Source organism: Pinus tabuliformis, chromosome 2_2, assembly GCF_031772625.1.
Source record: "Pinus tabuliformis cultivar Carrire ecotype Pingquan chromosome 2_2, CPIR1, whole genome shotgun sequence".
In the NCBI taxonomy this organism is placed as follows: domain Eukaryota; kingdom Viridiplantae; phylum Streptophyta; class Pinopsida; order Pinales; family Pinaceae; genus Pinus; species Pinus tabuliformis.
Window position 1 is genome coordinate 481,164,777 of NC_142300.1, and position 24,616 is coordinate 481,189,392.

Consider the following 24,616-nt stretch of genomic DNA (forward strand, 5'->3'; position numbering starts at 1 on the left):
CAAGTATCATAATCTGCGATTAACATTTACCGTAACCATGCTCCAGAAGGCATTTCTTTTTTATGCAAGATAACATGAAACCCCACTCAAACGACCCTGCATAGTTCAATCCTCCCTAAGTTTTCATGCCATCATGATAAACCCAGGTTTCACAGGAGTTCATCAATGTACATGAATCCCGGTTTCACAGAAGTTCTCTTCATTTTGAATTTGCGCTGAACGAAAGCCCGTAGCTTCCAGCCCGTAGAGGAAGCTGACCAAATCACATAATCGATGGACGCTGGGGTGGGTGATAAAAGTACGGAAGTGGAGGCTTTTTGTCCTTCAGAAAGGCCATCAAATCTGATCCAACTGTATCTCTGTCCAACTGGACCGCTGAAAACTCAGAGAACACATGCTCATGGTATGGTATTTGGTGAATAAAACACCGCTAAAATAGTGGTTTCGATCATGTCCCCAAAATGAGGGATGGAAGGTAACCTTCCGCGATCTCTTGGCAAGCAAACTCTCCCTATTGCACACTTTGAAAATTTCCCATCACTTTTTCTATCAGAAAAATTTCATCAGTTTGCTGGGAATACTGTGAAAACCGCTTAGAATACCTGACCTCAGCTTTAATTCGCTACTGGGTTCTTTTCCAAAAGCAACCTCTAATCTACAAACTCACATGGATAATTTATAGAGCCTGAGAAACTGCTCCAGGGTCGTAAATTCAACGATCTCACTGAGTTCCCATGAGATTGCTACTGGTATCTATATGTGAGAGTATACTCTGATATTTTGATGTCTGAATTATGAAGATCAGTTCGATGTTTGGATGGTGTTCTTCCAATGAAAATGCATCCATTTCAAATCCCAGAAGCCTCTGCACATTGAATGGTATTTTTCACAGAATTTATCAGTTGATAAATTTAACATGTTTGTAATGAATTGAAGAATGGAACTCCCAATATTATTTTAAGTGACTTTCAAATCATAAAAAAATACAGTGTCCAGTAAGATCACCTGTCCATCAATATAATTGGTCAGGAAAGCATAAAAAGTTACTAGAATGGAACCAGGAAATACTAGAAAGTTCCAAGAATGAGACCATAGGTTCAGTGATAGCGTTTCTGTCCATAGAATATCAAATTGAGGTTCCATCCAAATCAGAGGGTTTGTCTCCATACAATATGAATGTGAGGTTCCAGCCATATCAAACTGAGGTTCCATCCAAATCAGTTGGAGGGTTTGTGTCCATACAATATGAAAGTGAGGTTCCAAAGTGAGGTTCCAGCCAAATCAGTTAGAGGGTTTCTGTCCATAGAATATGAAAGTGAGGTTCCAGCCAACTCAGTCGGGGTTTATGTGTCCATACAATATGATTGGTCAGGAAAGCCTAAAAAGTTACTAGAATGGAACCAGGAAATCAGTTAGAGGGTTTCTGTCCATACAATATGAAAGTGAGGTTCCAGCCAACTCAGTCGGGGTTTATGTGTCCATACAATATGATTGGTCAGGAAAGCCTAAAAAGTTACTAGAATGGAACCAGGAAATATTAGAAAGTTCCAAGAATGAGACCACAGGTTCAGTTATAGGGTTTCTGTCCATACAATACCAAATTGAGGTTCCATCCAAATCAGTTGGAGGGTTTGTGTCCATATCCAAGAATGAGACCATAGGTTCAGTTATAGGGTTTCTGTCCATACAATATCAAATTGAGGTTCCATCCAAATCAGTTGAAGGGTTTGTGTCCATACAATATGAAAGTGAGGTTCCAGCCATATCAAACTGAGGTTCCATCCAAATCAGTTGGAGGGTTTGTGTCCATACAATATGAAAGTGAGGTTCCAGCCATATTGGAGGGTTTGTGTCCATACAATATGAAAGTGAGGTTCCAGCTCTATCAAACTGAGGTTCCATCCAAATCAGTTGGAGGGTTTGTGTCCATACAATATGAAAGTGAGGTTCCAGCCAAATCAGTTAGAGGCTTTCTGTCCATACAATATGAAAGTGAGGTTCCAGCCAACTCAGTCGGGGTTTATGTGTCCATACAATATGAAACTGAGGTTGCAGCCAAATCAGTTAGGGTTTATGTGTCCATACAATATCAAACTGCTATAGCGCCACGCAATTGGCAATAACTTCACAGATAGGTCACTGTGGCTGCTTTCTGGTAGATCTGATCGTTGAAGTGAAACAAACCCACTAATTCTTTTAAGGTCTCCTAGAAATATTGCTAAGCAAGAGACTTTTGAGAACTGACCTATTGTATGTGGGATATTCAAGCAAGTACCTTGTTTGAATGCAAATAAAATTTAGACATTTCCAGTGAATCCTGAAGCGTCCTGAAGCGTAACTTAGGTAAGTTATTCAAGCTTGCTCAAATTGGGCATGGCTTCAGCGACCTTCTAGTGAGACTACTTGCACTTAGATTTGTGAAGGGTCAAGTTACCCAAATTCATAGGGGCTTCAGATATATTATTACCAGTCGGCCTATTTCGACTTAAAGTTGACACAAATTGGCAATAGCTGTATGTTGTGCTTATTTTCCCACCTTAACTTCAGATCTGTTATTTCCCTGTTGCAATAAATCAATATTGGCTATCTACAAGTATAGATTTGGGGTTGAGATGAGCCTGTTATTTGTATCAAATTCCTAAACCAACGAGCAAATGGGAGAATATGAATTCCACTCAGACCATTCAAACATTATTAGTCCCGTTGAATTTAGATCAACTACAGGTGTCTGGAACTAGACAATGATTTTGCAAAACCCCATAGTGGGTCAAAGTTGAGGTCATGTATTCCTAGAAGCTTTAAGCTACCAACTCTATGAAATTGTCTCTATCAAAAAGTCGAGAGATTCAAAGTGTACAATAACCAGAGGTTATCAGGTGAAACAGTACCTTGATGAAGACTATGTCAAGCACTCCTTTATATTAAGTTTTCTGCACCAAAGACCATTCCACGAGCATATGTTCTCTGAGCTAAGCGGCCCAGTTGGATAGTTATCCAGTTAGATCAGATTTGATCACCCTTGTGAAGGACAGAAGAGACTACACGTCCCTACTTTTATTCCACGCGCCCGCGTCAGTCCACGAGCTTCCTCGAACAAACAAAAAAATCGAAATGAGGGACTTCCACCCAGGTAGGGTCATAGAGATTATCATAAGCACGATCCTCTGTATGATGCAAAATATGGGTGCAGGAGTTAGTGTTGGGGTCTGCTGTGGTTGCAATGACCACAAGCCACACCAAACACGCAGCATCAGAAGAATGGCTTCATGATCAATCCACTTCTTCCGGTAGGACTTCACCGTTCTTAAAGCCGCTGAGTTGCGCTCCTTCCTTTGTCCATATATACAGAGGACTCTGACCCCACCCAGAAACCATTGGTCCATATTCACATGGACCAGGTGGAAGCATTAACAGATTCAATTGACCCAAAGTTGGGAGCAGTGATGAGTTTAGGTGAATAATTTATATGATTCATAACAGCTGGAAGGTATTGGAAGACTTGGGTTGAGACGAAGTTTGGCGAAATGGTGATATTAGGTGAGAATTTGGTGAAATGGGATGTTTGGTGAACATTTAATTACTAGTAATTTTTAAGTTTGATTTTTTAAGAAAGTTTTATGGTTAATTTTTTTGATTTAATTTGTTCAGAATGCTATGAAATTTATTGAAATTATATATTAAAGAAAATTAGTTTAAATATGACAATTCAAGATTTGGTCATAAATTTTTTTTTTAATTTAACCAAATATTTATTAACAAATTCCAAAAAAATCACACTTAAAAATTATTTTTATTAATTATATTATTATACTACCACACAAAAAAGTGTTACATAAAAATCCAAAAAGTATGGTGTAAAGGTGTAATTCAGAGTTTGGTGAAATAGCCTAGTCTTGAAAAAGTGTGGTGTAATGGTGGCATTTAGAGTTTGGTGAAATGTCCTGGTCTTCATAAAAGAATTAGGTCAAGGTGTAATGGTGACATTTAGAGTTTTGTGAAACGGCAAGGTCTTCATAAAAGAATCAGGTTGGGGTGAGGTCCGGTTTTTAAATTTCTATGAAAACTAAACATTATATAAATTAATTAATTTATAAATAATAATGTTGCATCAGAATTATTATCATTACAATCATATTCATAAGAAAACTGATTATTCTCCGCTTGCAACACCATGCCAAGGTTATTAATTTTTGTCTCATGCATCTTGGATATAAACCACACTAAATTATATATCAAATCCACCAAATGCACATAATAAAAGGTGTGATATAAATTCATAAACATTAGAGTATATATAAAATCTAGTAAATACATATGATAAAGGGTATGGTAGTAGAATTCGCGTCCATGGATTTTCAAATCCCAGAGCTTGAGTCTTAAGAGCATGATGAGTTTAGGTGAATATTCCATATGATTTGTAACAATTGGAAGTCATTGGGAGACTCGTGTTGAGCGAAAGTTTGGTGAAATGGGGATGTTATGTGACAACTTAATTATTGACTAAGCCGTTATACCCGCACACGAAGAAAAAGTGACATAGGAATCAAGAAAGTGTGTTGTAATGGTGACATTGAGAGTGTGATGAAAGGGTTTGGTTTTATTAAAGAATTAGGTTGTGTTTAGGTTGGGTTTATAAATTTGGATGGAAACTTAATTTTATATAAATTAATTAATTTATATTTAATAAAAATAAAATAGTGAAAATGAAAATATTTTTAGGACCCGAGTTATGAGAAGGGATAAAAGGAGTGATGGCATTTGTGCTTAGGGCTAGTTCCAGGTTTGTATTTATTGTCATGAGTCATAAATCTGATCTATGCACCAAGCGCAAGTTACGGATCATGACTATGGTATCTAGTATCATACAAGTTGATGGAAGATGGGAGATCAAGGTTTTCTTTGTGGCGGAAGGAATGAATTTCATCTCGGGATGCCTTTGATCTCAGAGGATAAGTGGAGATGCAAATATTCAAATCTCCCTAGTGAATGGGTTCCTCGTGATAAGAAATCACAGAGGAGTAAGGTTGACACATAGATCAGGTTTCGATTTGTGGCTACCGTTGACGAGGATGTTTCTAGTCAAAGAACCAAGCTCATCTCCTATGTTGATGAAAGGGCGGTGACTCTTTCTTTTGAGTTCAATGAAGTTGACGGATTTATGAAGGTGTTGGCATATCTGATTTCTTACATGGCAACTTCATGCAGATTCAATCATGTAATTGTAGATCTACACTTTCCCATAATGGATCTCATCACAACTTCATGTGGATCCAGTCCTCCAATTATAGATCTACATCTTCCCATTGTGGATTTTTTTTGTAGAGGAGTGGTTCATATGGGAGAAAAAGTTCCAAGAAAAAGGTTGTCGAGATCAAATCTATGCCCCTCGTCTTCAGATCTGCTACGTTGGCCTAAATTTGGAGGAAAACCATGTAGAAAGGATTCCTCAAATACCAAATCTAAATCCATTAATTATAGATATGTATAAGTCCTTACGGATCCCTTCACTAGTTATGCATTGGAAAATGGCATCAAAAGTGAAGGGGTATCTTGAGGGTTGTAAACCAGATCTAACTATGGAAGATTTTATCCATATTTTTGTTAAATCCCTGAATGGGAAAGCAACTGCTATGAAAGTATGGGCTAGAGATCAGATCCAAACTCTCAAGTGGAAGATACAAATTTGATGGGTATTCCTACAATCTTCCAAAGCCTTTTTTAAGTAGGGAAATTATAGCAAGAGCACAACAAGCTACAAGATTGTGGAATTGAATGAGATTCGACTATTATCCTTAATATGAGATTACTTGGAGGATGTCCTGGATCTAGCTCCAAAGCTCCAATTTCTTTCAGAGATGTGGTTAAAGGAAGATCTAATCCACACAAAAAATCAGATATCCCCCCAAATAACCCTGATCCCTATATTGTGGAGCAAATGAACCAGGTACCAACATTGATAATAAATCTGCCAGAGGTCAATAAGCTCTATCTTGAGTTCCATTCAAAAGTAGTAATATGCATATTTAATGGTTTCTGGACAAAGACAGAGGATTTACATCAATGGATATATTTTAGCCAAGAGGCCATTAAGCTGAAGCACATTTGACTGTTATTATTATGATGTATTTGTCACCTTTTGAATGATAATGAGAAGTTCTGTTTTGATCCAACACTAAGTTGACTCAGAGGCCTGAAGCTCTTGGGTTAGGGCCCAACCCTAGCAGCAGAAGTTCCTCTCTTGTATCTATATTCTTAGGCTATAATGTTGATTAGTTGTTGCAATTTATTCATGTCTCTTTTAGCTTGAAATATTGTTTGAGTTGTTGGTTTATTCATGCTTCCATTAGCTTGGAGGATAAATTAGTTGTTGAAGTGCAATAGAGTAAAATACATCAGAAAGCTTGTGATAGTGACCCCTATCTCATCTCCCTCATGGGATCATGACAAGAGGACCCCACTCTCACAACCCAAAAACAAAGTTTGATTTCTTGTTAATTGCATAAATCAAGTTGTAGCATTAGTTAGATAGTTTTTTATGATTTCTTGGAAAGAGTTACACTTGTTATTTTGCTTCTCCTGATTGCTATAGTTTAGAAGATATTTGATTTCATCAATTAAGTTCTTAGCAGCAGTTAGATTAGCTTTTCCAAATTCAATTCATCTTTTCCATATTAACATAAAACAATTTGTAAATGAAAAGTAGTAAGTGCGGTTGTTATGCTAGGATTGTTGATCTGCACGAAAGGATCCTTTCCACTAACTCCATTTAGGTCCTCTCCCCCTTCTGTTGACGCATGTCAACCCATGTTCCAAACCTCTATTTCCAGGTCATTGTGAACAAGCCATCTTAGCCAAACTCGACCTTCTTGAAGTAATGGGCTTGGGAAAGGTTTAATATCACCTTCCCCACATTGTCCCCAACTATCATACACCCTTCCAACACTTCATATCACCATTCTTACTCTCCAAAACCTCTCAGCCAACTTCCTGTAGCATTTTAGGATATCTTGTAGCAGTACAGGACATCTTGTAGAAACATCTTGTAGCTCACCTGTAGCAGCCTATTTTGACCTGCAATGATAGCTTAGCTTAGTTTAGGAGTAGTTACGCCCCTCAGCTTGGACTCCATGACCATAAGTGCCACCTAGAAAAGTTATTTCATTCCTTTTCCTTCGTGCAAGATCAGATAGCATTAGTACTTTGATTTTTGAATTTAACAATTAGAACTTTATTTACTCTACAACTGTGAATTAGATAGTCAATGCATGCATTCTTGAACTATGAAATGGTAGAATAATCTTCTGTTTTCAAGCAACCCTGATAGCTAGATGATTGAGTGCAAGCTAGCATAGTTTCCTTTTTGCAAAGTAGCATAAGATTGGTGTCATTTCATAGCATTTACAAGTTGACAACTTTCATCTTCTGAGTGTAAAAGCATTTGCTTTCTCTGCACTAGGACTAGACTTCACATTCTTCTTTCATTAGTTAGGCTCCTTTCAGTTCAGTAAAGAAATGGTATGGAACCCTAATGATCTAGTGACCCAGATGAGGGTGGCATGAGTAGAATAATGCATCTACTGTGTATATAGCACTGTCACCTCTAAGTTTGTATGAACCCCCGGGTTGAGAAAGTAAAGTTGGTAGCTTTAGGAGTTGCAGCATTCTTGTTGCAATATTAGGGCTCATCACTTTTTGGTTTCGTTGTCGGGGAGGTGTCTAGGTAGATGTAATTCCGCTTTTCTTTTTGTTTTGCATTCAGTAGGTAGATGTTATTCTTAGTTTCCTTTTTGTTTTTCTATTGATTTTGAAAAACACATAAAATAAAATATCTTTCATGCCTCATAGGAGTAGATACACTTTAGGGAAATTCTTGCCAAATACCTCACACCATCAAACAATCAACCTTCACTCTTCTTCGATAACTGTCAATTTCCCTCTATGACTGTAGGGGAGTTAGAGGACCCCTTAGGTGAACAACCTGAGATATTTGAAGAGCCTATTAGGGAAGAAGAAGAATAAACCATTCCACATACTCACACGATGGTTGAAAACATAAATGAGGGTGATTTTCCCATCAGGGAAACTAATGGAGATGCTAGGATGAAAAACATTAGCCCTTCTTCCCTTCCTCACTTCCATGGCTTAACCTCAGAGGACCATGATACCTTTTTGTTTAAGTTTTATATTATGTGTAGAAATTATGATTATACCTTTGATGACTAGAAGTTGAATTTGTTCCCATCCACCCTTAAGGATGCAACTTTATGCTCGTTCATGGGTCTACCCGGGGATAACTTCACTACCTAGACTCAAATGAGGAAATACTTTAACAAAAAGTATAAGGACTATTGTAGGTCCAAGGACACCAAAGAGGAAATATTTAGGATGACTCTTGGACCAAATGAATCCCTGGAATACTATGAGGAAACGTTCCAACTCAGTTGTAAAAGGGTCAAATGCACCCTTGATCCTAAATCACTCAAGTTTCTCCTTCTTAGAGGAATTAGGGAGGACATACTGGAAACCATAAACATGATGTTTGGATGGGACATTTATCATTTATCATAGGACAACACCAAGACAATATTCAAAAACCATTCTAGGGTTGCTAGGATGAAGGGTAGGTCTAGTCAATCTCTCGTCAGTTCCTCTTCCTCCAACACATCTATCAAGAATGCAAATGGACACCATGCAAGTGAAGAGGAAGCAAATAGATCCTTATCTATCTTTTTCCCTAAATGCACTAGAAGGCACCCTAGAAATTAATGTCCACTAAATGTTATAGAGATGTGCTCGGTCTGTGAGGAAAACCATTCCACAGATATGTGCCCTTCCTTGCCTGGATTGAAAGTTGTATACCAAGGGGTAGAAGGTGGGGATAAACAACTATGTTACATCAATCAAAGGAGACCTCAAGGACCTTGGCCATACCAGTAGGGCATGAAGGTGCATCCTATTTCTATTACCATCCCAACCAGAATGCACCCTTGGTATTATCCTACTCATCCCTCATGGTCCACACCTTCTCCTTGGCCTTATGCACCTTAGTATCCACCCCAACCTGCCTATCAACCATTTCAGCCATATGCTTCTACACATCCTTAGTGGAATCCCCCATCATAAGGTTGGAGGCCTCAATTCAACCAACCCCCTGCTTTATTTTCTCCACCTCCATCTCAACCACAACTCATTCATCCTACTCCACCTAAGCAACCCCAGATGTCTGCTCAACCAAATCTGAACCCAAAAAACAAGTAGACACAATAGGTCTATAATGGAGAGACATATTACCTTGCCTATGTTTTGAAGATTAAAGAAATCAACCTCGAGTCTGGAAGAGTGCTCCCATATAACCAACCTCCATCTCCCCCTAAAGAGATTGAAGAGGAAAAGGAAGAGAGTGTTCCTCAAGCCAATCCACCCCATTTTCCTGAAGGATTGATCCATTCTAACCAGCACACCCCAGAAAAGACTTAACTTCTGGGAGAATTGAAAATTTTGTGTTAAAATCCCACTCCTCAAAGCTATCAAGGATGTTCCCATCTACAACAAGCTTATAAAGGAGAAATGTTTCAAACATCCTAGGAGGAGAAATAAAGACACCCCTACCATCAATGTCATTGGTCAATTTTCTGATCTAATGGCTAGGAGAGTGATTTTACCAAAGTATCTAGACCTTGGAAGTCTTGTGGTAGATGTGCACATTGATGGCATCATTGTCCCCCACACCTTGATTGATCTTGGGGTTGCCATAAATGTGATGACGAAGGAGACTATGCTTAAGTTAAACCTCCAAGGATCCTTGAGAAAGACCATAACGATGCTGCAACTTGTAGATATGTCCACAATGGCTCCTGAGGAGTTGTTGAGGATGTAATGGTATCTATCAATTCTTGGGAGTAGGATGCTCAGAGGATGAGAAACAATTTCAGTAGGGGGGTGATGATGAGGCTCATCAATGGGTATATTATATGGGTCACAATGCCATCCTCCAACTTATTAAATTATTTTTTTTCTCACATTTATCTACAAATTTTGTTATATTATGCTTAGTGTGAGGAGTAAAGATGTGTTACTATGTCATGTGGCCTAATGTGTGTTAAATGCAGGAATTAGAGCATTTTTTAGATCATTTGAGTGTAGGAACTCAGACTAGAAAAGAAAGAGAGATTCTAGGAGGTGTTCCACCTCTTTAATTCCTCAAATTAGTGGAAGATCCCCCACTCTATCTCATCAATTCAGTGTCATTAGCAGCGAAGCATGCCAAGTTCATTGGTAGCCGAGGTAGTGCAAGTCAAGGAAGAGTTGGATTCACCTATTCTCAAGTTAGTGAGGCAAATATCCCTATTTTCTAGGGAGTTGTTGGTAGCTACATTTTTGTATAAATAAACCAGCTAAGAGACTCATTAGGATTCAAAGTTTTATTGTAACCAAGAGGCCATTAAGCTAAAGCAAATTTCACTGTTATTGTTATGATGTATTTTCCACTTTTTGAATGATAATGATAAGTTTTGTTTTGATCCAACATTGAGTTGACTCAAAGGGTTGAAGCTCTTGGGTTAGGGCCCAACCCTAGCAGCAGAATTTTCTCTCTTGTATCCATATTCTTAGTCTATAATGTTGATTAGTCGTTGCAGTGTATTCATGTTTCTTTTAGCTTAAAAGATTGATTGAGTTGTTGGTTTATTCATGCTTCCATTAGCTTAGAGGATAGCTTATTTGTTGTAGTGCAATAGAGTAAAATACATCAAAAATCTTGTGACAATGCCCTGTATCTCATCCCTCTCATGGGATCATGATTATAGGACCCCACTCTCACAACCCAAAAACAGAGTTTGATTTCTTGTCAATTGCATAAATCAAGTTGTAGCATTAGTTAGATAGTTGTTTATGATTCCTTGGAAAGGGTTACACTTGTTATTTTTCTTATCCTAATTATTGTAGCTTAGAAGATATTCTAATTCATCAATTAATTTCTTAGCAACATTTAGATTAGCTTTTCCAAATTCAATTCATCTTTTCCATATTGACATAAAACACTTTGAAAATGAAAAGTAATAAGTGTAGGTGTTATGCTAGGATTGTTTATCTGCAAGCAATGATCCTTTCCACTAGCTCCATTTAGGTCCTCTCCCCCTTCTACCGATGCATGCCTACCCATGTTCCAAACCTCGGTTTCCAGGTCATCATGAGCAAGCCATCTTAGCCAAACCTAACCTTCTTGAAGTACTGAGCTTGGACAAGGGTTAATATCACCTTCCCCACACTGTCCCCAGTTGCCATACACCCTTCCAACACTTCATATCACCATTCTTACTCTCCAAAACCTCTCAACCAACTTCCTATAACATTTCAGGATACCTTGTAGTAGTACAGGAGATCTTGTAGCAACATCTTGTAGCTCACCCGAAGCAACCTGTTTTAACCTTGTTTTGACTTGAAATGATAGCTTAGCCTATTTTAGGAGTAGTTCCACCCCTTAGCTTGGACTCCATGACCAGAAATGCCACCTAGATCAATCCTTTCACTCCTCTTCCTTCCTGCAATATTAGATAGCATTAGTTAGAACTTTATTTACTCTATGAGTGTGAATTAGATAGTCAATGCATGCATTCTTGAATTATGAAATGGTAGAATAATCTTATGTTTTCAAGCAACCCTGATAGCTAGATGACTAATTACAAGTTATCACAGTTTCCTTTCTGCAAAATAACATAATATTGGTGTCATTTCATAGCATTTACAAGTTGACAACTTTCATCTTCTGAGTGTAAAAGCATTTACTTTCTCTACACTAGGACTAGACTTCACATTATTCTTTCAATAGTTAGACTCCTTTTAGTTCAATAGAGGAATGATCTGGAACCCTAATGATAAAGTGACCCAGATGAGGGTGGCATGAGTATAATAATGCATCTACTATGTATATAGCATTGTCACTTCTAAGTTTGTACGAGACCTTGGGTTGATAAAGTAAAGTTGGTAGCTTTGGGAGTTGTAGCATTATTGCTGCAATACTGGGGCTCACCACAAAGTACCAACATCTTTAGCTCACCAACAGTGGAATGTGAATATTTCTCAGGAAAAAGAAGCAAGTAGCACCAAAAGACTCCATGGATCAAAGAGTTCAGACTTTGATAAATAAACAACTGTAAATATAGAAGAACTTCAAATGGTCATTGTATCTTCCACTCCTAACTCTGAAGGTTGGCGGAAAGTGGAGAAAAAGAAAGGATGAGAGATTAAAGTAGTGTTACTTATTTTATGAGCTTTCTATCTTGGGTACCCAGTAAGGCTGGTCTACTTGAATGTTTTTTTAACATAATTTTTGATATGCCATTCGGTATCTACAATACGTAATTTTCATTATATTAATGGGAATTACAAATTTTCCTTTGGGAAAAAAGTGTGTGTATATATATATATATATATATTATAAAAATCATATTCCACTTTTAACACCTTACCAAGGTTATTATTTTTTTTTCTCTTTTAAAAACCATATATGGCTATGACAATGGATCTTAGACATAGAAACACTAAAGCATATATAAAATCCACTTAATATACACAATAAAATGTATGACATAAATTCATAAACATTTTAGAGTATATATAAAATCCAACAAATACTTGTGACTAGCACAACAACATTAATAAAATGTGGTTGATATGTATTGATAGGTGTACTCTCTAGTTTCGTTGTTCAAAAATATGAAGTGGATTTAAAAAAACTATTCGAGTCATTCTCGTATTCTCATCATTCTTGGAACTTGAACAACCAAAATCATTAATTATTTTAAAATACTTTAAATAGTGTTTGTTATCACAACAATTATTTTAAATTTTATTAACATTTATCATTATAAAAATTCTTTTAACTTTGCTTAAAATAATTAGAACCCATTAAAAAATGAAAACAAAAATTATTGAAAGGAGAATCAACATTACATGGACGATAATTCAATGTTAAAACGCATAACTTTAGCATTTTGTAATTTACCCTATATATATCCCAAGAAAAAACAAAAAATGTTTATTTTCTCAAATTGTAATGCAATTAACATAGATCCATCTTAAATACGGATGGGTAGAGAGGGATCCAATTTCTTCACGTGTAAGCATTTTGTAACTTACCCTATATATATCCCAAGAAAAAACAAAAAATGTTTATTTTCTCAAATTGTAATGCAACTAACATAGATACAACATTTTGTAACTTACCCTATATATATCCCAAGAAAAAACAAAAAATGTTTATTTTCTCAAATTGTAATGCAACTAACATAGCTCCATCTTAAATACGAACGAATAGAGAGGGATCCAATATCATGTGAAAAAAAAAATACATTTTTTAAACACTAATATTTCACTAAAAAAAAAATCTAAATTTCCATTAAAAAAAACCATTTCCCCCGTTCAAAAATATAAAATTCCAATAAAAAACCATTTCCCCGTTCTAATATATAGTCTAACATACGGACAACAAATTTCATTATATTATTGTATCTCAGTGTAAATCGAGCTCTAAAAAGTTTAGAGCAAAATCATAGCTCCAACCTAGCTTCATCAATTTTTTTTATTAAGCTTCCAGGTTTCTCAGAAAGAAAAAGCAGAATTGTATTATATTGATTCTGTATAGCAGCACCAGATGATACATTATATGCAGATTAAGAAAAACATAAGACATAAAACCAGAAGATGAGGACTTCTGAGCAGAAAGCCGAAAATGAAAATCCACAGATACAAGGATACCACCAGCACCAGCTGGGAACAAAAACAGAGGAAGATATAGCCATTCAAAATCATACAGATGCCAGGAAAAAGCAAAAAGATGAAAATATATACAGATCAGAAGGACAAATAGAAAGAGATTAAAAACCCAGGATACAGAAATCCTGAATGATAAAGGACTCCTCGCCATCTGAAACCTTCATGGACCATGAACCTGAACCAAGATGAAGACCCTCCTTTGACAGGCAGTCTGCTTGCTGGTTCTGAGCTCTGTAGATGTGCTGAATGGTACACCCTCTCATAAGTCCCCAAAAAAACATAATCCTATCCATCCAGACTGTGAGGTGAGAGCACCTGATGAAGCTTTTACCATTGACATGATCGACCATAGTTTTGGAGTCCCCGAAGATAGAGATGGCATGAATGTCAAAAAAGATACAGAAGGCGAGAAGGCCCGCAAGGGCATTTGCCTCAGCGAAGCTGTTTGTTCCCTTACCTTCATTCCAAGAAAGACCGTATTGAAGGTTCTCGTTCATAATTATGACCGCCCCATAGCCACAAGAGTTTTGTTGGGCAACGCCATCAAAAAAGGCCCTCGGGTGCCTGAGAAGAGAATCTACCTGCCCATTTCTGATGACATCTTTCGATTTTGGAAACTTTTTGGGGACCGAGTCATATATGAGAATTATGTGTTGTAAAATATCATTGAGAGGCTCCTTTGCTTCTTTGAAAATAGAATTGTTCCTCCACCTCCAGGCACACCAAAGAACAATAATAATGATCGATCTCCAAGATTCTCTTTGCCTACTCCACCAATCAAAAGCAGCCTGTGTAGAAGCATGAGAAACAAGAGGGAAACCAAATAGAATTGCCAACTCCTGCCATATTTGCTGAAGAGAAATGCATTGGAAGAACATGTGAAAATTGGTTTCCTCTGCTAATTCGCACATTTGGCACCTGCTCAGCCCATGCCACTTCCTTTTCTTCAAGTTCTCCTAGGACAGGTTTTTATTATAAAACACCAGCCATGAAAAGTATATAAATTTGGGAGAGCATCTTGATCTCCAAAACGTTGTTGGGAAAGTGGGATAAGAGTGCAAAGACCTTAAACCAATCATATCTTCATAAATATCCTTTACACATACCTGTATATTTGCGTTTGGCGGATTCCATACTAAAAAGTCCTGCGGCCTGGACCGGAGAAACCCGCAACTTCTCAGAATGTTCCTGACTGAGTTCCATTGACTTAACATAGACTCCGGCAACCCAAGATCATCAGTCGATTTCCATATAGGGAGAGGACCTTGCCAACCTGCAATCAACTTATCCCACGTGAAGAAGCCTTTACTATGGATGAAAAAAAGGATCCTATCGGGAATTGATATGCTCTCGCGCCCGCTCATGATGGGATCTATTCCGATAAGGATTTTATTACCAGATTGAAAGCACCACTTCAGGTTCCTTAAGAAGTATTGCTCAATTTTACGGAAGCTGAGCCAGATGGCAGAGCCATACTTTGCACCAATCCTCCCTAAAAGAAACCAATATTCCATGCCTTTTCCTTTCATGTATTTCATCTTAATGGTGTTGCTCCATGGCCCATCCCCGTAGATACCCCTCCACAAAGATTTGCATAGGTGCGCTTTCCCGAAGGTCCTCAGATCCAATAAACCCCATCCACCTGTAATCTTCGGTCTAAAGATCTTTTCTAAAGTAGTGAGATGATATTTTCCTAGAGCTAAATTGCCACCCCATATAAAATTTGTAGTGATCTTGTTTATTTTCTGAGTGGTGCTCGCCGGAAGGAGGAAAATATGAGCCCAATATACAGCAAGTTGCGAAAGTACTGCTTGAGTTAGGACGATTCTTCCAGCCAGAGATAAACATTTATACTCCCAGGCGGATATCTTTTTATAGTATCTATCAATAAGCCATTTCCAATCCTCTTTTGAGTACCCCTTTGCCTTTAGATGAAAACCCAGATATTTTACTCCATCCTTGATTGACCTCGTACCGACTCCAAACAAGGCGGAAATCCATTCGACTATTTCCATATTGGCGTCATTGTGGTAAAGAATGGATTTGGCCTTGTTTATTTGTAAGCCGGTGGCCCTTTGAAACCTGTATAGAATGTCGTTTAGGCATATCCACGTAATCCTGCACAACATTGCAAATATAAGAACATCATCAACAAATAAATTGTGCGAAATGTAGTTGTTCCTGCATATCTTCACGGGTTTGCAAGTGTTCTCTGAAACAACCTTATTGATATGAAGGCTAAGAGAGTTCATTGCTAGGATGAACAGCAGCGGCGATAAAGGGCATCCTTGACGCAACCCCCTTTCTGCTGGGAAAAAAGGGGAAGGGATCCCATTAATAATGACAACATAATTCACGTTCTCAATACATGCCATAATCAAATTTATGACATTTGATTTCAGACCAATCTTTGCTAATAAACACCTGATAAAACCCCAGTCTAAGCAGTCGAAGGCTCTTTGCAAATCAATTTTCAAAATGGCTGCTTCAGATCGATTGGAGAGCATGGAGAACAGATTTTCCTGTGTGATGGCAACAACATCCATTATGTTCCTTCCCTTTAAAAAAGCATGTTGGTCCTTAGATAATGAGCTGGCTAATGTCGATTTGATTCTTTCTGCTATGATTTTTGTGATAATTTTGAAAGATATGTTACACAAGGATATCGGCCTAAAGTCTTTGAAGGTGTCTGCTTCCAATTTCTTTGGGATGAGAGCTATCTGCGTGGAAGAAGTTATGTGGTGAATGCTGCCTGAGATTCTTGTTGCTTCAACCATCCTCAAGAGATCTAGTTTGATAATGTCAAAAAAGTGTATGAAGAATTCTATTGTCCAGTCGTCCGGGCCGGGGAATTTATCCTTCTTAAAGGCCTTCATAACTCCTAAAAGCTCCTCCTTTGTTATGGGCTGGAACAACTCTTCATTTTTTTCATCATTAAACATTTGGGGGACCAGATCAATACCCCATAGAATATCCTAAACACTGCTATTTTCCCTTCTTTTATATTGGTCTTTAAAATATCTCACTACCTCCTTTGAGATTTCTTGTTGAGAGAAGAGAAAGCCTCCCTGACCATCACTGGTTTTCCAAATAGAGTTCCTCTCCCGCCTGGCATTTGCATACCTGTGAAAAAACTTGGTGTTCCTATCACCTTCCTCGAGCCAGATCACTTTGCTCTTTAGCCTCCATGAGGGTTCCTCCTTCTTTAGAATATTCAAGCTCATTTAGTCAGCACCTCATACTGAAAGGGAGAGAGTTGGCTTTCAAAAAGTTAGAGATATCGTCCATTTCCTTTTGTATTTATTGAAGAGCCAATCTGTCTGATTGTCTTTTTTTGTGTTGCCATGCCTTTACCACTTTTCTCATTGAGGACATCTTATCTCTAAAAGTCATAAAAGGAGGAAGCGAGCTGTTTGAAGATAATTCCTTCCAGGCTTTTGTTATGTCATCGTTGAAACCTGGGTCCTCTAAGCATGTTCTATTGAATTTAAAGGGGTACCCATTCCTGAACCCCTTTTCCCTCCAGCTGAGAGAAATTGGTCGGTGGTAGGAAATGAAAGCATTTTCAATGGACGAGGAAGGCATACCCATTTTATCGATAATGCTGACATGAACTATAAACCGGTCAATCCTTTTTGCAATGTATGCCTCTTCTATTCTTCCATTGTCCCACGTAGGCATCATTTTGGATGGAGCAACATCTACAAGATTCCTATGGAAGAATTCATACTTAATCCGATCTGAGAGCGGATCAGTCTTCCTGCACTTCCCCTATATTTCTTCCGAACTTAGGGTAATATTTAGATCGCCTGTAATCATTAATGAGTCAATGTCAAGGATTTATGAATCAAAAAAATTATCCCAGAAGTGAGACTTGTTCTTATAGGGGGCATAGATATTCAATATATTGATGGGACAAGAATATCCTCTAATAACCACTGAGATGAGAATTCCTGCAAAGCATTTATAGGCTTTAGCTTTGATCCAAGAAGGATCCCACATAACCGCCAGACCTCCTGAAAGTCCCTTGGCTTCCGAGGCTACCATGTGCCACAAGGGAAACATTTTCCTGAAATAGGAAATGGAATCTTGTTTGCTGTGCATAGTTTCTTGTACTAGAATGATTTTTGGCTTGGCTGAGAAAAAAAGATCTTTGAGCGCCAAAAATTTGAGATCTGCTCCCATACCTCAGATATTCATTGATATGATGGAAGTCATTTGGGGGGAGTTCTAGCCGCACTTGCTCTAAGAGGCTGATTTTCAAACATGTCAAAGATGGGAACGTCCACAAGGGACAGATTCCTTATTCCACCACCCGCATCTTTTGCCCTCCCCCGAAAATGCCTACTTCCTCCTTTGTTCTTCTTCCTAATAGTTATATTTTTTTCAGAGTTTGGGCTAATGAGCTAGGGCGATGGATTCCGAGGCTTATGGATGGTCAACGGCTCCATCTCGAGAGATTTCTTACTCATAAGAAAATCTAAGTCACTGTCATACAAGTTTGTTGGAGATGAGATCGGGGAATTTAAAGGGGTGGCAGATACCATCGGCTCTTTGCCTTTAATGGAGGGGAGATGGATTTTATCTGGAGTAGGTGATGAAGATTAAATAAGGATGGTTTGTGATCCCACTTTAAAATTCTTTAGTTTGGAGATCGGAGGGGGAGGAGGAATTGCTTTTCCATCCTTTGGTTCCGGTGGGGGATGGCAGATATAAGATTGTAATCTTTATCTGCGCTAAAATCAGTCATAGTCAATGAATCCGGCTTGGATGATTTCGGCTTGGAGCCAAAGCACAAAGAGCGATCTTGAGAGAAATACTTAGGAGATAGATTGGTTCCGATTTCTAGATTCTTGAAATCCTGAGCAGCCTCCAGATCTGTCAGAGTCCAACTAGATGTAGGAGATAACTTCTCTTTTAGAGAGGACAGTGGGGAGGCCACCCGCAACTTTTCATGACACACCCTTCTTTTTAAAATCGGGCACTGAGGGCAATTTTTTATAAGATTTCCAGTCTTGTGGTAAGCGGAACACCTAAAGGGGATACCCCAGAAGTCTAGCCTTTGATTTATCTTTAAGTCCCTCCATGCAATCTCTATATGATCAGGGAAACCTCCCCTGTAGGCCTTTTTGATAAGAATCCATGCAATGCGCTTGTCTTTTTGTCCCAGACACCATGGGTCCACGTAGACAAATCTTCCAATGGAATTACCTATCTCTGTTAAAGTCTCCTTGGACCAGAACTCCAGTGGTAGATTTGGGAGTTTAACCCAGATCAAATTGTTTGAGGGTGTATTTTTCAAAGGGTCGAATCTAATATACCATATGTGGAGTACAAGGAAACTTCTTCCATATACCCAAGGTAGATTCTGTATGGCTTCTACATCACCGGTATTCAAAAAATGAAAGCAGTACCACTCCTTCATGAGCTTTGATACAATGGGGACGTAACCAATCAACGAATTCCACTATGACTCAAGCCACTTTCTCATTGCAGTGTCATCCATTTCTGAGAAGTGCCATCTACCCACCAAGGCAAGGTCCTGGACGCTTTCTATACGCTCAGACAGGTAAATACTGTCCAAATTTAAAGCAGCAGGTGGAGGAGTGGTTTTAACAGGGTTCCGGGCTTTGTTGTAACGCTTTGCATCATCATACAGGACTTTTTGAGACCGGGCTCTATCCTTGTCAGCATTTTGCATTGTTGATTGAACGACCACGTCATCTAATGTAGATTCCCAGCCTCCCACTTTCGTGGCCCCACCCCAGTCCTTCTCAGCCTGAATGGCAGCGCGTATCATGGCCTCCGTGGCCGATACATCAGACCCACTCTCCATGCGCCACTAGCTCATTCTCCTAGATTGACTGAGGGATTTTTGTCCTAAATAGATTTTCAAATCGGGATTTTTAATCCTGAATTTAATGAGCATCAGTCCAGTCTCTGAATGAAAATCCCGGATGAGGTAATGCCACCTGAGGGGAATAAGACTCTTCTGACAGATAACTGGCGAACTGAAGACTCGGAGGGGAATGTTTTAATGGACTCAGATATAGAAAATCCACCTTTCCAAGGATAATGACAAGGAGATGGATTGCCAAATCGGGATATTGTACCAGCAATAAATGAGCACCTGACTAAGCCCTGAGTATAAGACCTGGATTGGAGTAAAGCTGGAGATATGATAAAGACTCTTCTGACAGAGGACTCGTTGTTCAAGAGAGGCTCAAATAAAGAAAAGGACAGCTGTCCAAAAGCATTAACTAAGAATTACTGCATCTTAATTAGGCAAGATGAAATGGGGGCGATCTCGGTACCTTATCTCAGAGATTTTTGAAAAAACAGGAATTTGGAGTATCCCGGTGCCGAGAAAAGGACACCGGACCTGAAAAGTGGTTTTCGGGATCTGGGCAGTGGAATTGGAGAGAGTTCTGAGTCCTGCTCGTGAGCTATGGTAACTAGCTTTCAATGGAGACTTTCAGATTCTATGAAAGTTAATTAGATGAGGAATCTTGGCAGGCTAAGCAGCAACAGTAAATTTCAAAAATACACCACCAGGCTCCTATCTTAATACGAAAATCTGAACAGGGTTTATAGATTACTACAAGCTGCTTCAATTTTGAATGAAAACCCGGAACATGCTGATAACACCAGACTTTAAGCATGAGATGCTCAAATTATAACTCGCACATTCTTCCCATCATCCAATCTAGAGTGAAACATCAGTCTAACCTAGCTCCCTATGACTAAGAAGCGCTTAACAGTTTTTCAGAGGTATGACTGCCTTTCAAAAATTTTAAAATTAACTGAGAAAACTGTAAAAAATGGGAAATAGAGCATAGATAAACTGACCTCTTACCGAGCGCATGCCAAGTGGAGAGCAGCATAAACCTCTAGCAAAACCAAAACCAGAGCCACGACACCGTAGATGAGGGAGAAAACTAGAGCCAGCTGCAAGGTCGACCCTACACTAGGGCGCGGAGGGGGAGAAGAAAAGCTGGCCAAAACTTTCTTACTTCCTGTAGAGACTGGTTTTATAGCCGGGGAAGTATGAATGGTAGGTGGCTAGCTCTAATGGCAGGTGGCTAGCGCGGCGAGCATGAGACGTGCATGGGCTTTCAAAAAGACCCGGGAAAAAACATGTCGGGAAAACAAGAGTTATCCATGCATTGGCTCCCTGCATTCCCTCTTTGCACTAATTGGCTTCGAGTATATGATGGCCATGGCGGATGCGGTCTAGTTGGTTGCTTTTAGCGAGCTGGTCCACTCGGCGTGCTCCTATCTACTGGAAAGGTTAGAAGTTAACTCCATTAAGCTTCCAAGTTTGTCCAACGTTATTCTATAAAATAAAAATTACAATTTGTACTTTGACCGCGATAATTAAAATATTGAATGGTTATGTTTGAGTTTTCTCATGCTACATATCTGTAATGTGAAATGGACAAACATCTTGAATCTGCCATGGACATAAGATCAAGAATTTGAAGAGGTTAATTTGACATTGCAAACAATTTTATTAAAAATTCCATGAGAAGCCTTCCTGTATCTGCAGTTTTTAGAGGCTAAAAGCAAGCCAGAATAATTTTATCAAAAATTCCTTTATGATACGTGGGAAGCCTTTTGTGTCTGCAGTGGTTGAGGCTAAAAGGAAGTAAGAAATGTTAAAAGAAGATAAAAAAAAATCTGAGATATATATATATATATATATATATATATATATATATATATATATATATATATATATATATCATATTATATATGCTTGATAATTTTGGTGTAATAATTTTAGGTTAAAAGTTTATGTAATAAAGTTAATAAGACAAAATAAGACCAAGGTTATGGGACATGTATTCCAAGTTGAATGTTGGACAAAATCATCTTGGTGAGTGTTCATTTGGTTTATTATGGTTAAGGAAATTCACAAATGCTTTGAAAAAGAAAAGAGACATTATTTGGTATTTAATTTATGAAAATAAAGAAAAATAGGAGAAAATGAATGTGAAAGGTCACAAGATTGCATGTGAAGGAAATTGAAGGAAAATTACAGGAAATTGGAGAAAATACAGGTCTCAATGATAAAAATGTTATGAGGATCAATTCAAAACCTTTAGTCAGTTTTAGCTTGGAGCTCTCCCTCTATTCTTTCTCTCATACTGTTGCACTTAGAGCATTCTTGGGGCACTCTAGCATTGGAGAAAGGAAAACAAAGGAAAGCAAGGATCAAGCAATGAGGAGTGGAATCATGCAACTACAATGGGATTACTTTGTAGAGATCAGGTTGAATGTATGATTTCCTTTCTAGTTTTGGCATGCATGATACATACATGAAAGATTTATAGGAAAACACTCAAAATCATGAGAATGATGAAGATTTACTAATTCAAAGATATATAAGATGTGCTAGCCCAATGTAAGAAACTAGAAATTTAATGCTTTTAAAATTTGCATCAAAAGCCTACATAGAATCGCATCCTCGGGATAATAATCAAATACACTACTAAAATATAAGGGAAGGTAAGTAATACAAGAGAAACTTTTCATGGCCAAGTCAACGACAATGTAAAAAGTTTGATTTTTGCATTTAGAATTATTTTGCATTTGTCAATTTTTTTATTTTTGCACTCAGTTAGGATTATTCCACATTTATCAAGTTGTTTCCTCTTTGACCTGACATACATTTTAGGGTTGAATCATGAGATCTAAACTCGAGAAGGTGTGTCATGTTATGTCTATAGTTTACTACTTTCTCATTTATTATGGTTTTGACTGGTACTTGACATGCATTTTCATATTCTCTATGGATACTTTAAGGCGTGTCATTTCATGTCTAATATCTAAAATGTGTATACTTTTTTCCTCTTTTCAAACTAGACTAGGAGTGAGTGCATAAAGATGTGTTACACTTTTGGGCCAAATGAAGTGATGAAATTTCAAGTTTTTCATCTTTTATCAAATTAAAACTCTATAAATTCATAGAATCAAAATCATTTTTATGATTTTCAGACATTTTCCTAAAAAATTAATATGTTCTACATTAATTTTCTAAAAACTATCTTTAATTTCCTCACACCTATAATTTTGTTAAAAATAAGTTTTCTATATAATTCTTTTTATCATTTTTCTTTGTTACACTTCATAATAATGAAATAAGTATAAACTATAATATTTCATAAACATTTAACAACTAATAATACACATATAAGATCATCTTAAACAATATCATGACTTTAATGGTTCTCACAATTTTCTAGTATTTATTTGATTGCTAAATGTAAAACATCTATATTTGTTTGCAAATTTTATTTTTAATGAGTTAAAGACAACATATATAAAGCAGCGAGCATAAATTTATGGTGTTAAAAAGGTTAACTATGTTTTTGCACAACCTAATTTTGTGTAAGGCAACATTATACTCAAAGCTAAACATTATACTCAAAGCTAATTTCATATTAGGATAAAGGTTATCGTGTTTTTTAAGATTTTGACATTGTATTTCGTAAAAGAAATCTAAAGTTCAAGTGGATTTAGTGATATACATGTGGTAAATTTAAGTGTGTGTTTTTTTAAAAAATCATTATTTAAAATTGTAAGGCAACATTATACTCAAAGCTAACTTCATATTAGGATAAAGGTTATCGCGTTGTTTAAGATTTTGACATTGTATTTCGTAAAAAATTTAAAGTTCAAGTGGATTTAGTGATATACATGTGATAAATTTAAGTGTGTGTTTTTTTCAAAAATCATTATTTAAAATTTATAAGATCTTATAGTATATAATTTTTTTGTAAATTTTTATTGTTAAAATATATTTTTTATTTTACAAATAAAATATTTAATTTAATGTTTAAATGATAATAAATTATTTAATATATATTTTTATAATAATTGGTATAATTTATTTTTATATAAATAGATATGTTATGTATGTTTAATTAGTTGTTTATATAATTTCATGTAAAGTAATTAGAAATAAATAAAAAAAAAATTATGTGAGTAAGATTTTTAAACTTTATATTTTTCAAAAATATTTTAACAAGTGATATCAACTTCATATATATATAAAATAATAAAAATTATATATTTTAAAGTTGTATAGAATAAAATATCAATGTGGGTTATGAATAAAATATTTTAATTTGAATTAATATTGACGTATAGTTAAAAATATATTAATAATAAAAAGATCATTTCAATATACATGTTTTGTAATATCTATAGCATTCAAAAATACAAAAATAATGAAAAATTACACATTGTTTTTTGGACTCTAAAATAAGTTTACATATAAAAAAATTTGATCCCTCTCAACTCATTTTAGATCCTGCTTAACATAAATATATATTATTAATCTAATTTTATTTTTAAATAATCCTAATTTTATACTCACATTATCTTTATTTATATTATCAATTTATTTTATAAAATATATTATACTAAATATATTTTAAAATTTATGATGGTTTGACCCATAAAATCTTAGATAAATAATAATTGAGTCCGTTAAAACACTTCTTGATATAAATCACTCTTTCAATTCCCCACCCCAATAAATATTACTTAAATACAATATTTATCCTTATTTTTCTATTAATTTCCTTAACACAATAGCTCTCCTTCCATTACTTTTGTGTTTCATCTTTTAATTTTAATTTTGTAGGTTAAATTTTCAGGTTTTCATCTTAACACAATAGCTCTCCTTCCATTACTTTTGTGTTTCATCTTTTAATTTTGTAGGTTAAATTTTCAGGGTGAGCTGAGCTGGCATTCCAGATATAATAACTATCATCTTCATTTCAGCAATTATCCACCGAGTTTAAGCGTCTTATCCCACTTTTTAGTAGATAAA

General features: G+C 36.7%; 1 protein-coding gene and 1 long non-coding RNA gene across 2 annotated transcripts; both read right to left on the bottom strand.

Annotated features, from left to right (window-relative positions):
* Nucleotides 1-314: 314 nt before the first annotated feature.
* On the bottom strand, nucleotides 315-3,407 carry LOC149193430 (uncharacterized). Its single transcript, XR_016254441.1, has 2 exons — nucleotides 2,889-3,407; nucleotides 315-865 (listed from the first exon to the last, which is right to left on the bottom strand). It is a non-coding gene; the product is annotated as an uncharacterized LOC149193430 (long non-coding RNA).
* A 10,467-nt stretch (nucleotides 3,408-13,874) lies between these two features.
* LOC149193431 (uncharacterized) lies at nucleotides 13,875-16,319 on the bottom strand. The gene is made up of 2 exons (XM_089407308.1): nucleotides 14,880-16,319; nucleotides 13,875-14,624 (listed from the first exon to the last, which is right to left on the bottom strand). The coding sequence occupies exons 1-2, from the start codon at nucleotides 16,317-16,319 to the stop codon at nucleotides 13,875-13,877; spliced, it is 2,190 nt and encodes a 729-aa protein (XP_089263434.1).
* Between the last annotated feature and the right edge of the window lie 8,297 nt (nucleotides 16,320-24,616).

Coding starts and splice junctions, on each gene's coding strand:
- LOC149193431 (XM_089407308.1), bottom strand. CDS start 16,319: ATGGATGTTGTTGCCATCACACAGGAAAATCTGTTCTCCATGCTCTCC. Junction 14,625..14,879: donor CGCCAAACGCAAATATACAG/GTATGTGTAAAG, acceptor ATTTCTCTTCAG/CAAATATGGCAGGAGTTGGC.